The 18,506-nt window shown below is 47.3% G+C and overlaps 1 protein-coding gene across 2 annotated transcripts in view; it reads left to right on the forward strand.

Moving 5' to 3' along the window:
* LOC144756148 (E3 ubiquitin-protein ligase TRIM39-like) overlaps positions 1-18,506 on the forward strand; it is a 244,814-nt gene that overhangs the window by 213,116 nt on the left and 13,192 nt on the right. Inside the window, exon 6 of one of the 2 annotated variants that reach the window (XM_078645722.1) lies at positions 14,646-14,672. The exons of the other annotated variant lie outside the window; for it this stretch is intronic. Within the exon in view, the coding sequence (XP_078501848.1) occupies positions 14,646-14,672 (27 nt within the window). The remainder of the gene's footprint in view (positions 1-14,645; positions 14,673-18,506) is intronic. 2 annotated transcript variants of the gene reach the window in all.

An 18,506-nucleotide genomic window follows, 5' to 3' on the forward strand; every position in this document is an offset into this window, starting at 1 on the left:
GCATTTGCCCCCGACTCTCTGCTGACGCGCGGCGGCGCTGAGACTGGCTAAATTAAAGCCAGGGTGATGCTAGCGCGCTCTGCCTTGCTGGTGGTGGTTGCCTCCTACCTGTGTGCGCCGGAAGGGGGGAGGGGGTCGCTGCTCTACTGAATGCACAGACAGCGCTCGCTCCCCGCAGACTCCAGGAGACAGTAATTGACATCAGATGCTTAAATGTTATGCTTGTTACAAAACTGCAGGGCAGGCTGCATAGTGCTGGCTGATTCCCGCCGGGAATTATCGGGACCCCTGGGCATGCCGTCTCAGACACAAGTTGTGCTTTAACTGGCTGCCGTTGCGGCTGGCAGCGCAGCGCCTGGCGCGATTACCTCAAGTCTTGGCCAACAGTGAACACTGTGCAAGTTTCGTAAATGGGGCTCTGATGGCCGCCGCCTCTCGCAAAGGTGCTGTGCCACTTACTGTGTGATCTGCGGCATTGGGGAGTCTCCGTTCTACTACCATTAAGGGGGCCGCCGAAGTTAGTCAGCAGAGAAGGCATCCGTGCCTCTCGCATCCTGTTGGGAGACTCGCTCGGCCCGGTGCAGGTGGGACAGAGGACCCCGACTCCAGACGGCACAATTGGTGGAAATTGAAAGAAGATCCTATACAGAAGTGTGGGCGAGGGGAGCGACTCCTGATTTCCCGACATGTAATCGGAGGGCTTATTAAGTGGGGGATATGTGACTGAGAAGAAAATAAGTGCCCTGACAAAGGGAGAGCAAGGGGTGGAGGTTAAAATGCTAAGAAACTTGGTAAATGTTAACTGCCCCAGTGAAAGTGTCTCGGGGCATTCACTGCGAGCAGGCAGGCCATTGTGGGCCCGTATTGTACTCTGTGCAGGGGACAGCTTAAATGATGCCTTCACCACGGGGTCTCGCACTTGTCCAGTCAATGAGAGAGAGCGGAGGGAGGCTAAACCAGGAGAGCCCCAGAGCCCACCGCACTGCATACCGAGCACAACAGACCACAGAGAGGCCCGGGGACCGCCGCGCGCCAGAACCTGCACTCGAGAAGACCTAGGAGTCTGGCTGTAGAAAAGAGGAGCTGGGATGGACTCTGTCTCTGACGTGGGCTCCCTGTCAAGCAGAGCCTCCATGGTCTGGGACTACCGGCCACCCCCCTCCTTAACACACTGACAGCATTACCTAATTCAACCATTCAACACCTGGGTCTTTGGAAGTCAGGGGGTCAGGGCCCCCCCTGGCCGTATTTATTAAAATATAAAAACAAAATTAAAATTTTAATAAAATAAACATTTGGACAATTATTAAATGCACATTTCAGAACATTAGATTTACATCCATTTTTGACATGGTATGATGGGCTAACCTTAACAAATATCTAGTACAGCGTGTTTCCTAACCGAATCTAACATCCTGAAAATTAAAATGCATTCTAATAATTTAAGTCGTACGGCAAGGTCGCTAACCGGTGTCAGATCCTTTTACAGCTACGCTCTCACGTTCGAGATGCGCATGCGCAACCCAGGGCATGTTTCACCCACGTGCGCGCGCAACCCAGGGCACGTTTCATCCACGTGCGCTCCCTGAACTCCATTTAACCATAACAGGAGGGCCCGTACACTCGCGCACCTTGATGACGTCATAGTGTCTGTGAGGGGTGGCTACCAGCCTGAGGAAAGCGTAGACTCCCTCCCCCGCACCCTTCTAAGTAATGGATATCATATCCTGCCCCTGAAGTTCTGGGAGAGACCAATGGCCCCTCCCGCTGGGCGGCCCCTTTCGTGAATGGGACCGCCCCCCCCTAAGGACCTTAAATTGCTGCTCACCGATTATGACCTTACCGCCACAGGCCAGCATAGTTGACCGACTATCTGGCCCCCCCAACCGCCTACACTGAAAGGTCATCTTTCTAATCAAAAAACCCCTCTACCCCTGCTAGTTTGTTCCCTATCCATAGGGCATTCCCTGACTCTGTGAACTGGACCCCCACCCTGTGAGTAGAGACAACCCCTCCAACAATTGTCAACTCTTCTTCATCAGCCGACTGTTATTCTACAATGTCTCTCTCTGATGCACCCCTGTGGGATATACTGCAATTGAGGTGTTTGAAATAATTTCTCAATCCAAGTGTTGATCCTCTTTATCGAGTGATTCTTCACAGGGTGACTCCGCGCCCTCACCGAGTCCACCTTTCCCTGCAGCCTGGGGAAACTGAGCCCCCCTATGTTGCAGTCTGGGTTTTATATTTTGCTAACTTGCTTGCTAGTGCGATTATCCCTTCCACCAGAACCCCCTTTGCCCAATTAAAAACCCCAATCGTTGTTACCCGCTGTCAGATATTGACTGAGGGTGTTGAGCGTGCCTATCGGGTACTTCTCCTTCCCCGCTCTGGACGGACAGACCCCATCTTTGGTGTCCCTGTAGTTGCTGTGACCGGGGGTATCCTGGTACTATCAGTGTACACCTCCCACTGGCATATCGTGACGTCTGCTAACCACCCACACCTGGCCACTACGCTCTGGGAAATGTTAAGTGTATGTCTAACACTTTACTATGGAAGTCCCCCCTTCCCGACCAGGGGTGATGAGGCGTTGCATAGGCCTATTATTCCTGGGGTTGCCAAGGCTAGCAATGCACACCCTTGTGCACTGCCCCATCCCTATCGTTGGCCCTACCAATTGGTAACCTATGAATATACCATGCTGACACTGGTGGCCCTGCGAGCGCAGGCGCCGTTACTGTAGAAATACAATTTCCTGTTAAGGAAAATACTGCCATTTTATGTGACGCAACATCCCGCTACATTACTGCGGCCAGCCCAATCTAGGGTTTACACACCAAAAACAATCAGCCCTGTGCTGGCACCTCCTGCGTCTTTGATCGCTCGCCCATCACATTTGCGTTGTTGCTTGCCATCCTCTACCTGACGTAAGCATCCCTTGGGCTGTCCACCTGTTGCAGCTGTTGTGATGTGGAGCACTCCAGATATCCCCCATGGACCCGGCCATACATAAATGGAAAAGATAAACACAAACCATTAGTGTTTCTGGCGATAACTGCTGTACACGTGCTAGTCTTACATTGCCATCACTTGCTAAGTTTTAGATAAGACGCCAGATGCATACTCATTAACACTTCCACTCTAAGTGTTAAGCATAGCCTCAGTTTGTGTCCCATGTAGTGTGTTTGGATTAGTGTTACGGAGAGTGCCCTGTAGAATGACCTTCATTAGCGAATAATAACCAGTGTGCAGTACAGTGACCCAGTGCATGGGGTCCACCGTGATTACAATAGCGCCCTTGTGACTCCTTAAGGACGATACACAATGTGAAGTGCGGTGCCACGGCACATTCATGGTTACTAAAATTCTGCTGCAGACCAGGACATCGCCTCCTATTCCTGGTTTTCTACCCACGTCTTTAGGCGATAGGATCCAGGTTTGAAAGGGACAGTCTGTTTGCCAGTGCAGCATCTAAATTTTTAGCATAGGATCAGCGCCGCCCTAACCATGCTAGGCTGTAAAATTGGCTTCCTATTTTCACAATCATTGTTACTAAAAGAAAATTGTGCTGCAGACGAGGACATCGCCTCTTAATCCTGCTTTTCTACCCACGTCTTTATGCATAGGCTCTATGTGTGAAAAAAGGACAGTCTGTTTGACAGAAAATGACAACCGTCCCTTGGTAAAACAAGCTGCTTTACATTCCTCCAAGACTTAGCCTGAAGGCTTCCCTCCACGGCTACCACTAGGATAGTTTCTTAATAAGGTTGTCCGTAACCTACCATCAATAAGGGTCGTTTGGACTGGTGCGACGTGCCCACTAGCATAATGGACAGCATATGCCAGGCATCATTCTCACGCTATTCTCAAATACTTTGCTCCAAGAACAAATGACGCCACTTCCACAGGCACCCCGATGGCTACCTGATCTGGCTAGATCAATGTTTAAGGCATTTTGCACCATCTACAGAGCATCTCAATGAAAAGGAGTACCACTATAAACCAACTGTAAGTAATTCATACAAAAACAGGGCTCCTCGCTCAGAGGTAGCACTTCAGATTCCAAAATTAGGTTTCCATAAGAAATCCACTGGAGGATTCACTCTCTTGGTCCGAGTGGCAAAGCCCTGGAAGTCAATGCCACCTAAGTCTCGTTGCATTCAGTAATGCATAAAGTTCAGAAGAGAAGAGTTGGATGTTCATGAGATAACCATGTGACGGATCCACCATAGGAATGAGCAATAATTGAAACATCAATACCAGAGCCATCCTGAGCTCCGGGCCCGTCCCATCTAGAAAACAGACCCAGGGACTTGCTGCTGTTAGTGTTTCTAAAATTCCAATAAACTAACACTCCACAGCAGAATGCTATTCCGAACTGATGAGCAGGGGGGGGGCCTAAATGACAGTCCCTACCGTTGCATTCAGTGATGCATAAAGTTCAGACGAGAAAAGAAAGTTGGATGTTCATGAGATAACCATGCAACGCACCCCCCATAGGAATGAGCAATAATTCAAATATCAATACACGAGCCATCCTGAGCTCTGGGCCCGTCCCAGCTAGTAGATGAAGAAAGAAAACAAACACAGGGACTTGTTGCCTGTATGTGTGCTCACTTCTCGTTAGTGGAGAAGTTATGGCATGACGTCATGGCCTATGAGCCTTCTACAGCTAACAACCTTTGAAAACCTTGTAGGTATGATGTTACTTGTTGTTGTATCATATATCTGGATGCAATGGCAGAAACAGCAAAACACAATTTAAGGCAGCACACCATGCTAAGCCCGGATGTTTAGCTTAAGTAATTTTAAAAACGTAACATCGAAGTTCCTGTTGTCCCTACAGTCTGGAAAAACAGGGCACCTGTGATAGGGCTCAAAACAGAGCCCGCTAAAGACCAGTTTAGATTGCCGGTGCTTAGACCCAGCCCGGCGCCTGCGACAATGATTCTCGGTGTGTCTTGCGCTCACCTCACTCAATAAAATCTCATTGCTGTATTTTCCATCTTTACCAATAGCCTAAATATAAATGGTATTTTATCAAACCAACCGCTTAGAGTAATGCAAACACCATCATTAGCGCAGATTCTGGCATCCCCATGTGAAGAAAGCCCCCCTTAATCATGCTAGCACCCCTCTATCTATCTCGTCGGACCATCATGAAATTACAAATGATTCCGCACTTTTAAACTTGACCTCTAGATGGTAGCGCAGGCAGCTAGATATAGCTTCATGTATGCCAAAACAGAAACCCCATTCCAGACTTTCGTCCATGCAATCCTCATTCCTCTCCCCATGCATGCACGTGTGCACACACAGATATACTACACATATGCATCTAGACATAAACACACACCATGTCCCTAGTCCCCACTGGACATGCACACATGAAAAGAAAGAAAGGAGCCAACGAACCCTGGTGCAATGTTGTGCTCTGAGGTCGCAAGTGGTGATACGGCTACATACATACATATACACGGTGACACTAAGCAATCATGGGAAATACTGGCACATGCCCCAAAGCAACGCCGAGTTCACCAAAAGGCATTGAGAACCCACCCGTCCGTCTCCATAATGAGGTGCAACCGCACACACAGAGCAGCACATTCAGAAGCAGTCCACTGCTAAACCTGCATCCCATACATACGCATTGGCGAAATCCTAGAAATACCTGTACAGCCACTTATAATGCTGTAACACTAATATGCACCGATAACAGTGTCCTGCCTCCATCTCTATGCAAAATGTTCTATGGAGTAGTAGTTCATGAATCTCGCAAAAGGCAGTGCAAACTGTGCTGGGTTAAAAGTTATCCTTCCCCCCCATGCGAGAAGAAAGAGGGAAGTCGCTTAATAAACAATATGCGGCTGTGAAACATTCCTTTATCTCATTAATACAATATGAATATGCTGTATCTTCTGTGCCATATAATTCAATTCTGGAGCAGAGGTGAGCACGTGAAATGAACACGTGGTAGGCTGGGGCTGCGGACATACATAGGTAGCCGAAAGTGCACAGGCGGAAAAGTGACCGGCGTGCCGACCACAAGAGAAAACAAAGTACACTCGGACGTATAATACTGCAAAATGTGCTAAACACCCAGGCACAAGAACAAACGCCACGCAGAGAGGGCTCGTCAAGACAGAGATCCTAGACTTTGCCCCCCTGAAATAGAAAATACGTTAAATTTCCAGTTGTGGCTGTTAATGCATGGGAAAACTCTCCCAGCTATAATTGACTTATTTACTTGACTGCCCAAACACTGTTGAAATTTATAAGGAAATAACGCTCTTCACCGTAGTCAGCAATCATAAAATACCCTCAAATGTATATTTAGACACTCCCCGACGTACAGCCCATGCACACCCTGGTAGCCTGCAATAAAGTAGAGCCCTTATAGAATTAAAAACAACATTAAAATTTTTGATGACATAAATTCACTGTTGGTGCAACACCCAACCGATCATATACTCATTTTAAGGTATCAGAGCACTTTACATAGCACCAGTTGCCTTACATGAAGACACGTTCACCTCATTAATTACTCTATAAAGTAGAGCTCTTATAGAATTAAAAACATTAACATTTTTGATGACATAAATTCGCTGTTTGTGCAACACCCAACCGATCATCTACTCATTTTAAGGTATCAGAGCACTTTACATAGCACCAGTTGCCTTACATGAAGACATGTTCACCTCATTAATTACTCTATAAAGTAGAGCCCTTATAGAATTAAAAACAACATTAAAATTTTTGATGACATAAATTCGCTGTTTGTGCAACACCCAACCGATCATCTACTCATTTTAAGGTATCAGAGCACTTTACATAGCACCAGTTGCCTTCCATGAAGACACGTTCACCTCATTAATTACTCTCCAATAGCTTGTTGCTTCTCAAACCATTTTACACGGAGGAACCTTCTCTGGTCTCCCATCCGCTCTCTGCCCTAGCTGTCCCTGCTTAACTTTTTGCAAAAACTTGCCGGGTAAAGAGAAAGCAAGAGCCGAGCCCGCCCCAAGTTCGTTGAAGGAAAATTATGCGAATCACTCAGCACACACGAGGAGGCACAATCTCCCCCCCCCCAACGGACAGCGCACACGACACACTTAATTTCTGGGTTTTAAATCTTTCTTCGTGAGCTGGGCAGCAGCGCTCAAAGCCGCTTATCCCCGCTCGTTGTGGCCGGTGCTTCTGGGCCGCTGCCGAGCCCCGCCCGCCCCGCAAAATACCTTGTGTCTCAGTGCGCAAGCGTCCCTTAGGTATCCTTCCCCAGTTGAGTCCTGGAACTGCCGCTCGGCGGTGCGCTCTCCCCGGCCTCGCTGGATCCACAGGATTCCTCCGCCACTACGCCCGATTTCCCGTCACTTGCAGCTACTACCGCTCCACCACGAACTTGCGTCGGCTCCGGTCTTGCTGCTACTCCCGCTCCGCCACGAACTCGCGTCGGCTCCGAGGCAGACCTAAAAGAAAAATTGAGAAAATTACACAGCCCCACGGTGGGGCGAGGAGCGAGCCTGGGAGCGCGGGCACAAAGAGGCCGCTTCCCGCGCTCCCCAGGCTCTTAACCCCTTCGCCGTCGCGGCCCCGCCCCCTCGCCCCGGAAGTGCACAACTACTTCCGGGGCGAAGGCGGGGGGCAAGCCACCACGAAGGAACCGGGATATGGGAGGGGCCGGGCCCCGCCATGCCTGCGTGGGGGCCGATTGGCCCCCCCTTTTCTTTCTCCAGAAATGGGAGAGACAACTCAAGCCCGAAGTTCCACACAGCCAAATGTTCGAGGCCTTCTGCAAGGGGCAGCAGGGAGGGGTGGGGGAGAGGAGACCCGAGTCACAACAGGCTGGAGAAAGAGCCCGGGCAGAGACTGAGGGAGCCGAGGAAGAGGGTCACGATTTACGCCTGGAGGGCCGGGAGCGGAAGCGCATGCACGACCTGAACCTGGCCATGGACGGGCTCCGGGAGGTCATGCCGTACTCCCCGCATATGTTTGTCTGTGGTGCTGCCACTAACTTACAACCACAATGACCGAGTCCTGAACAGCACGGCGGGCCGAGATGCGCACAGGACTCCCGTGACAATCTAAAGACAGATCAGCTGCCTGGCACCATCTGGGCACAGGGTTAGGTGAGTGCACAAATAAATTAATTTATTTCCTTAAATAGTAATTCTGATAATTGTAAAAAGTAATTTTCAAGTCGGCAAAATATGAAAGTGGTTTACTGCTATCAAACTGTATTGGTACTCATTCACTTCCTAATTGACACCTGGGCAGTGGCGGCTGGTGACTTTTGAAAGCGGTGAGGCGTAAATACTGCACTGTGGCGAGAGAACGAGCCCAAACCACTTATGGGGGCAAATGTTGCATTCTCAAGCAAATTTGAGAAAGAAAATAGGTGGCTTAGCGTACACTTCTCTGGAAGTAGCCAGACAAGTCTCTTTGCACTTGCACAGATGCATCACTCTCCCTGCATTGACATAGATACAGTCACCATGCACTCATAGATCCATTACTCACCCTTCTCTGACAGATCACTAAGCCAGCATTCACCCATCCACATCACTCACCCTGGACTCACACAGGCACACTGCTCAACCTGCAGTCACACAGACATCACTCACCCTGGAATCACACAGGCATATCACTCACACAGGCACACTGCTCAACCTGCAGTCACAGAGACATCACTCACCCTGGACTCACATAGGCACATCACTCACCCTGGACTCACACAGGCACACTGCTCAACCTGCAGTCACACAGACATCACTCACCCTGGACTCACACAGGCACACTGCTCAACCTGCAGTCACACAGACATCACTCACCCTGGACTCACACAGGCACATCACTCACCCTGTACTCACACAGGCACATCGCTCCCAAGCATGGGTTACCAAAAAACGAATCTGCGATCTGTGTGCATGAAACAATAAAAAAAGACGCTAAAAGACCATGAGCTTCTCTGCACTCAATACCGCGCTGAGGCACGATGCTTAAAAAAACAACATTTTGTGGTGGAAAAAGTTGAACAAAGATGCACTAGGCTTTGCGGCAATCGGGGGCTTGTCCTGTAATGCCTAATTGTATCTTACAATGGGCGTTTCAACAAGAAGCTGCGTATTGTGTGAACGCACTTTTGAGAGGAATAGGTAGACTCTCCAGGCACAAAGAAACCTTCTGCCAGCCAGATGTTTTTTTTCCCTCTTTTTTTGACAAACATATAATTCAGTCTATGTGAGGCGTAATTGACAAGCAGCACAAAGCCTTCCAGCATCCTAAATTGGAAACACCGTTTCCTAAGACAGATCAAATAGTAGAGCTTTGGAATATTGCACAGAATAAAACGACGCAATATAAAGTGCACATCTTCTGCATTCTTGTAATTGTAACGGTATTTATAAAGCGCGAATTGCTGCCCGCGGGCGTCCAAGCGCTGAGCTGACCAGAAGTGACGGAGAAGGTGCAATTGTAATTCTGGAGTACCGAAGAAAGCCTCCCAAATCACTTACATCTATTTAAATTTAATTTCATCATTTAAAAAACCAGTCCGTCTCTGGCCCTCGTTTTCCTTTCCTCTGCTAAATTCGTATGAAAAACATCAAACTAAAGACAATTTTTTCCAATCGTGTTTCACTTTTCAAAATAAATACTGACCTTGCTTCTGGGATCATTTATTAAAATATGTTATCTTTCCTATGTGAGTTATACAGCTTATGCATCCAAAAGGTTTCACAGCACATTTTTTCCTGCTCAGAAAGACAGATAATGGACTGGCCTAGTCTGATTATGAAACTTTTTCTGAGACTAGTATCTTACTCCTGCCTTTCATGTGAATTACATCGGAACGTTAGAGCCTGATTCACAAATCTGTCTTCTGGTAGTGAGCACTAATACTCCTGAAATTGTATGGGTTTCACACGGATAATTAAGTGGGCCTAAATATAAAGCCATTTAACATCACTATTCTGATCGGCCCCTACACTTCTTAAAAACCATCGCACACAAATTAGTTTGCAAAACTGCACTTTAACGACAGATGGCCACCAAATTTCAGATTTTCTGTTGCACGTCGTTCTCGAAATAGGAACAACAATGCGATATGCCTCAGAACTCTACACAAACACACTGCTATTAACTGGATGCATTTTAAGTGTTTCGTGCAAAGAGCAGAGTGCTGCGAGAACGGCATTTTTTGTGAACAGGACAGAGTGGAGTATGCAGGGCTTTGTTTTATGCGCTACCAACTTTCCCGCAGGACAGTTTTACATGCACATGTCAAAGTATGGGTGCAGGACAGTCTTGTGTGCATACTGCATAGAGCAGCTTCATTGGAGAATGTGGAATGCAGGGCTCCGTCGTACACAGGTGTAGTGTCCACTCCAGAACACTGTTCACACATAGGCCATACTGTAATGCACTTGGTAGTGTTTCGTGCACAAGTCAGAGGGTGAGAGTAGGACGTTGTTTCGTGCGCAGCCCAGGTCAGAGAGTGTGCATTGCAGGAGCATGCGTGTCTCATGCTCAGGGCAGAGTGTGGAAAGTAGGAAGTATTTCGTGCACAACTAAGAATTTGAACATGAACAATAGGACACTGTTTCGTGTAGTGGTCAGGGTGTTGAGAGGAGTGTTTTGTGCACAGGTTAGAGTGTGGTGAGCAGGACAGTGTTTCGTGCGCAGGTGAGTGTGGAGACCAGGTCAGTGTTTTGGCGGCAATGGCGGGTACAGGTCATAGAAGTAGTGACTCGCTTGGTGTCGTGCGGGGGGGGGGTTATTAAAACAGAGGGCACATGCGAGCACTCGCACTGCTCAGTACTTGTACAGACACGGTTCATTCCAGACCACAGATCGGCGAGTCTCGCCTACGCACAGACGAGCATTGCATTCACAATTAATTTCACAACAATAGCCACATGGCTTACTACTGGGCCAGACCCCGCCACACAAAATATATTTAAAAAATCCTACCTGAGGTCCGACTCCTGACCAGGTCCACGCCGCACCGGGTCGGTCCGTTGGAGCATCCATGCGCGGCACCATCCTGCTGCAGCAGCCAATCCTGGCGCAGCGTGAACAGCCAATATAAAAGAACAGTTCCCTTGAATGAGGTCAATCACATAAACATCATATTAAAGAAACAGTAATAACTATACCAACTGAATAAAGGTTAAAAAAAAAATTTTGAATTTTATTGTATACAATGTGGTTAAAAGAAGCAGAAAACAAGATTGACTGCTAAACACAAATTAAAACATGATAAAAATAACAATCCATTTACAATATTGACCAGCAATATTGCCGAAAGACAGAAACAACAGTGAAACATACAAATTATGCAATACACGGTATGTGTTCTAATGTTCTTTTTTGAAACAACGGTGTTGTGCAGATTGAATATTATTCTGTCAACAGCGATGTATGAACCATGAATCACACTGTACTGGGGCGTCGTCGCGTTTCGGTGGTTGGTTGCAATTTTATCCACCTTTATCAAGACAAAGATTCTATTTCTGTCGTGCTTTACAAGTTCTCCTCTATAATGTGGATGGTGGTGTAGAATATTGGTGCGGTCATCCACTGTGGGGGCGTTCTTGCTTAGGCTGTGGTTGATTCATAAAGGATTTTCAGGCATTGATTTTTGTAACTAGCCCTTGTCTTGGGTTTGTTTGTAGCTTATAGTGAAACCGATCAAGTTTGATTTCAGAAAGCGTTCCTTCTGCCTTCATTAAAAGCGACTGCTATTCTAGTGAAGATATTGAGTCGGCCTGTTATGTAGATAAACAAGGTAATGCCCGACTTCTTTGAGGTATAACGCTTTATATTCTATCGCGTTGAATGTGACCAGAGGCGCCTGAGTCATGCCACAGGGACGAAAGTAATGAATCCCTTTCTGTCTTCTGTCGGCTGCACGCTTCTCTGGTCGTTTCCGTTAGATCTCACAGCGTGAACAGCGCCACTGCGCCAGGATTGGCTACGAGCAGGACATAATATGCCCTAAATGAGACCGGGGCCCGGGTCCCTGCCTATGTAGCTGAGTGTTAAGGGGGTGGGGGGGGGGGGGGGGAAGGTCTACACTGTACGCATGCGCCGGCCAGTCAAAAAATTGACTACTCCGGGATTTAACATGCGCAGTCAGCACCCCGCTGCCTGTCTGTGTGCGCTGCCTGCCTGTCACTCTGCCGCAGCCCCGCCCCCCACGGCCCACTTCCTTATTGATGCCCGATTCGGTCGGGCTTTTCCAGGGACAGGTAGCGCGCAGTGCGCTCGGCTCAGAGATTTCATTTTAAAAAGTCATAATTATATTTAAAGTCATTATTCATTGGCAGGGCGGTCGTCCATGGCTAGTGGGGCAATGCCCCAACGCCCCCAATGGACGCACCGCCACTGCACCTGGGAGACAGACGGCTTGCATATTGAAGCATGATCTGGGCACAGGGCATAGAGAGGTGTCCAGTTGCTATGGAAACCGGCCTGGGCCAGGCTAAGTTGTTTTGTGTGTTTCTGGTTTCAGTAACATAGAGCTTTATCCCGGTCCAGCAAGCACTCTGCGCTTTACTCCTCTGAAGTGTTTACTCCTCTGAAGTGTGTCAGACTAACAGTCCTGTGATTTTAGACACACAGGCTCGCCTTCACTCTTATCAGCGCTCAGCCCAGTGCAGATGAATCTGGACAAAACTTTTTCTGGGTGACATATTTTCCTTTTACAATTTTATAAAGCGTCACCTTAATCCAAAGCACTAATTACATTACATAGGCCCAGATTCACATTTTTTTCCCAGCATTAAATTAAATTGGAAAGGAACCTCGACTGCAAACAGTGACAGGCTGCAAAACTACCTGATCAGAGAGGAAAGGTAAGAGGCACAATTTAACAAAGACTTTAATTCTCCAATCTGTAGGTCAAGCATGCATAACCAATCCGAACCCTTCTGGTTCTTACAAAGCACCCAACTCTATAGATGCAATGCTTCTGGAATGTGGCGTCTGACCTACCAGTCCTGAGTGACAAAAGCATCACAGCGACATTCCAGCATCTATTCTTCTGGAGACTTGACTCGAGCTCAGTGATGCAGCAGGCACCATTCGCTTAAGGGACAGTCCGGCCTCCAAAGAGCCACATTCAAGGCCTGAGGTATACGAAATATGAAAAGTAAACTCCTTTATTAAGTTGAAATACCACTGTATGGAGTGAACACCAGACACAGCCTTGCCTGCTCCGTTTCCTTGCATCGGCCGGTCCTGACTTCCGTAGGATCTAGAACACGGCAGAGGCACAAGCTTAACAGCTATATACAAATCATAACAAGAACATCCACATGCCAAATGTACATAAGAAAATGCATACACAGTCATATTAGTTTATAAACGTACTAAACCTATCACAAGGACTTACCTGCCGTCTTCTGCTCCTCTCCACTGCAGGCATAGGCTCCTAGACTCCCCTGCGGACAATCCAGACTCTGCTCTCATGCTTCTGGAAGCATGAAAGCGGCGTCCTGATTGGCTTGAGTGCCCTCAATTTGCTCTCCCAGTGAGACTGGGAGCATGTGTCTGCTGTCTCCAACCTGGCAACGCATCTCGGGTTGGAGACCGCTCAGTGCGCATGTCGGTTAGGTTGTCCGGGGACAGCCGGCCAAACCCACATGCGCACTTACAACAGTGCCCACCACTCACCTTTCATCACGGTTACCCCGATGTCCCCACCCCGAAGGACTCAGCCTGGGAAGGAAAAATAAAACGATAAAAAAGATTTATTATTTTTCACGTTTTGAGGCTGCAGGGTGAAGGGAGGGCAATGCTCCTCCGCCATAGCAGGGGAGACGCCGCTGGTTGATTCCGTTTCTTTAGAGGCTCCAGAGGTTGCTTTTACCTTTGGAAAAGTCTGTATGGTCAGGGTCGTCCATTGACTCCAACCCCACTTTGAAATCGTCTTCAGACTTGGCTCCTGTCCGGTTGAGCCGATGCCTGGCTCTGCTTTGGCACTGAGCCCAGTCCTGCCAGGTCCTCTGCAGCTCCTTCCCATTTCCCCACAGAGCCTTAAGGAGTTTCTGGGCTCATCTTATGCCTCACCACCACCGATTGGTTTCAGACGGACAGTTTGCACCTTTTCAAATTTCACATTTTCTGCTCTGCAGCTGAAGGCTTGTGAAAACTCTAAAGCAGCAGTGCAGGGCCCTCATCCACTTCTCGGACTGTCATTGCCAAAGGTAAGTAACACTTTCTACAGGCTCTGGGGAAGTCTAAGGAACCAGGGCTTACCCTTTAGTGGTGCACCGACAGGCCACCAGAAAGAAAGGTAGTGTTTAGTCTATCCTGGCATCTTCTGGCATTGAAATACATTTCTATTTCTTTTTCTAATTCATTTCTATAGCCCATCTGAGCTGGTCCAGGCCAGTGTAATATAATATGTAGCTTCATACACTGGGGCAGAGGGCAGAGACACTGTGTGGATACTGTTCATATACTTGGGAGTTTGACTAAGGGATGGTGAACGGGCTTTAAGAGTTATTACCTTGTTTAGTAAATTAGATTTCAAAATATTTGCAGTTAAAATGTGCCTTTTTAATTTTAGATGCTTATTGTAGATCCATCTTCGTGTATTTTCTGTTCGTTTTTATATATGTCTTTTGTTTTTCCTATAGACTGGAGATGGGCCCGCAGCTTTGCAGGTAACTAGACTATACTTCTTGTTTATCCTTTACCTCTTTAATTATCTTGCATTGGTTCACGTTTTGTGAGTATTTGCTGTGAGGGGTATCTAAGAGTCGCTCTGTATTATTTTGATATCATTCATATATTAACAATGTGCACCATGTCGGAGAGAGTCTCTGCTGTTATACAGGTGGGCTCTTTCTGTGTGTTCTAGTGTTGATGCTTTGGCTATAGAGAGCATCAGAATATAGAGCAGCTGTTTTGGAGAGAACGAATAAAAAGCATAATTGCATTATGTGCCACTGCTGGGGATGTGCACCACTTCTAGGAAGTGCTCCACTTTTGGGGTCTGCAGCACTGCTGAGATCTGCGCCTCTGCTGGGGCCTGCAGCTTCATCTCAGAGTTGGTGGCTCACGAAAGCGAGAAGCACTGGTTTCATATGGACCGGGCAGTGGCTTGCCGCCCACTCTGAAACATTGCCTGGCTGCCGAGGAGAGCGCTTCACCGCAACGCTTACATCTCTACTTGTACACGGACTGTCCTGGAGATATGGGACAAGGTTGTGATTGCCCGCGGCCTAACCTCTTTCCCCTCCCCTAACACAACTTTAGCTCGCAATCCAGACTTCCCCCTGGCCTTGCAGTCCACCTCCTTTCAGGTTTGGGCCGATCTTTTTGAGGGATGGACTTTCAAATCTTTTGATCTCTGCAGGTAGGAATTCCAACTCCCATTAACGGCGCGCTGCAATACTTTCAGATCCGGCATTAGCTGCACAATCCCTCACACACAGAGTGTGCTACACGTCAGCTCACCCCACTTGAGTCTCTAGTTCGCTCTTTTGATGACTCCAGGAGCCTGCTTTCTCGGACCTACACGGTTCTCCAACACTCAAAAGTGCTACCCCCCATACATACCAACAGAGATGGCACACAGATATCACAGAAGAAACCCCCCTAAACACTGGGAACAATTAAGGAAAGACATCCCCCGTACTTTCAAAAGTATTGCGCAACAGGAGACGGCCTACAAGGTTATGACCAGATGGAACTACACACCCCTTAAACTCCATAAGATGTGTCCCACCTCCACTTCTAAATGTTGGCGCTGTAAGGCAGGCATAGGCCCGTTCATTCATATCTGGTGGTCATGCCCGTTCCTGACAATTTTCTGGAAAGACGGGCTGAGCCACAACAGGGAGGCCCTGGGATTCGCTATTCCAAATACTCCGGGGACAGCGGTTCTTGTACTTTGACCCGATCTCTTGAAGCACTGACACATTCAGCTAGGCGCCTGACTCTTCATATGCTGGGCGCAGAAAAACAGGTCATGTCATTACACTGGAAAAAGGTCCTGACTCACCCGTCTGCGGTGTGGTTCACCCGTCTCTGGCATGTCATGGCAATGGAGCTCCTCTTCAGCCGTCTAGCACACACTAACATTAAATTCACGCGGGTCTGGCAACCATTAGTGCTGCACCTCTCTAAACTGGAACACGCACGATCGCCCCCCCCTTGCTTGACGTCTGTCTCTCCAGCTTTTCGAGGATGCTATATTCCCACGTGGGGAGACTTATTAGGATTTGGTGGGACGGGCCGGAGGCCCTCCCTTTCCCCCTCCCTCTTTCAGAGGCCATCATATCAGCGGGACAGGCATGACGGGGACACACACACCAGATGTATCCTATGCGAGGGCTCCTTCGCGGCCCCGCACCATACGTGACACTTCTCACCCCCACTTCTTTCTCATCTTCTGCTCTCCCTCTTTCCACCTTTCTCGCTTCTCTTCTGTCTTTATAAATTGACAGGATAGTTATTCTTGATTGGAGATGGTTGATTTGTAATCTACACCAGCTGCTCACTGCAAAAGCCAATTTTTCTCTGCCCCTCATTTTTTGTTTAATACGCTCCATGCAAATTTGCTGGCTATTCCATAGCATCCCTGGAGCTCTGCCAGGGACCGGCACATTTGCAACCCTCATCATAGCGTCACATTGCTTTACTGTCAAATGTTGTTGATATAATGGGATTGTTTAATTATGATATAATAAAAACAGATTTGAAAAAAATAAAAATAATAAAACAGTGGGAGAGTAAAGATCAGTGCTCCATTGTGTTCCAAGTGCTCTATGTCGCTGGTTAGTGCATTGGATAAAGCGTAGTAGTTCAGTCTGTTCAGCACTTTTATCTTTGGGCTTTGTGTCAGATTGAAGCAGACATTCTCCAGTGGGCCAAGGCAGGAAATAGTGACCACAGAGGGCTCCATGAAGCAGAATTAGATGAATTTGTGGTCCTGCTGACATCCTCAGTTTGGACTCCAGAAACACAAAACATCTGTACTTACTAAATATACTTCACTCTGTAATTGCTTTGCCTCCTCTAGCTCCTGGTGCTCTGCACAGTCACACTTCGACGTTTGCATTGCCTTTGGGGTGTGAGTTATGGTTTGTTCAGTTATTCATGACTGGCTAATTTTAGGGGGGTTTTGTGTTTGTTTTGAACCATGGCTTGGATTTTTTAACAGAATATCCAAGGTTTTACCTATATGTTAATGTCTTATGAGTAGAAGAAACTGTAACTTACAGTAAACAAAGTTTTTTTCTTATGGGAACCTCCCTTGCACGAATGTTCTTGCCAGATAGTTGGCACAAGGTTTGTAGCTCCTGGAAAACCCCCATAAAAAATACAAAATAAATTTCCTATCTGTCACACAGTTTATGAGCAGACTTGCTTAATAAAAAGGCTGCCCAAAATAATGTAGTACTTCTGATTAAATGATCAGCTTTTTGTTACATTTAATCATATTAGTTGCTCAACGAGTTGATGTTTCTGTGACGGATATATGACGGTACCACGCGTACTTTTACAACGCGTACCGTTACAACGCTACTTTTACCACACAAGTCGTTACAACGACTTGCGTGGAGGGGCGCTGGATAGTAAATTTTTTAATTTACTATTCCAACTCCAGTCCCCGTGGACTCTAGGGAAAGGCGTTGGATAGTAAATTAATCTATTTACTATCCTGGAGCGCCCCCCAGCGCAAGTCGTTGTATCGACTTGCGTGGTAAAAGTAGCGTGGTAACAGTACCGCGTTGTTAAAAATGCGTGCTAACCGCTGTATACCTTCTGTGACAGCACAGTTTCATATGCAGTGTCTGCAAGGCAACAGTTGTCTTTTTTCCTGGATATCAAAATGTTTCTACCAAAAGACTTGAACACACCACTGATTCCCACTCTTACACGATTTGACAACTGGAAGCAAATAACACCATATGATAAACACTATTGATTCTATACTGTGTAACAGTAGACATAGCTCATCAGATCCCAATTGGAAGGCATGGTTAGTATGGCCTCTAGACACTAACAAATGTCAATATAAATTCCTAGGTAATATCGAAGTTTACTGCTCTAAGGCCTGGCATGCAAAATGTGCAAAGTGAACATTCGGGGTGGTAACAACTTACAGTGTTGGAAAGTTATACCTTGATTGGCTAAAGATCTTGACACTGTCTCAGGTAAAACCGCACTGACGACTTGGAATTACAAGACTTCTTGTTAGGTCCTCGGAAACCACGTCAAAAGGCTTGTTATATGCTGTCTCTAACAAGATATGGAAACTATCTCAACAAGCTGTGTAAAGGTTGCATGACAGGGCTAATATAGAACAAGCTCTGGTGGAAGAGGATAATAAAATGACCACCTTATTGTCTAGAATTTGTTCTCTAGGTAACATTGTCTCATCCACAATAGATGTGCTTCAGCAACACTTGTCTGCATTATAACACGGACGGTCTCGGCTTAGGTCAATTCTATTGTTGAGCTGGACACTACAAATGTTGCGTTCTTGG

This window comes from Lissotriton helveticus, chromosome 5_1 (genome assembly GCF_964261635.1).
Source record: "Lissotriton helveticus chromosome 5_1, aLisHel1.1, whole genome shotgun sequence".
Classification (NCBI taxonomy): domain Eukaryota; kingdom Metazoa; phylum Chordata; class Amphibia; order Caudata; family Salamandridae; genus Lissotriton; species Lissotriton helveticus.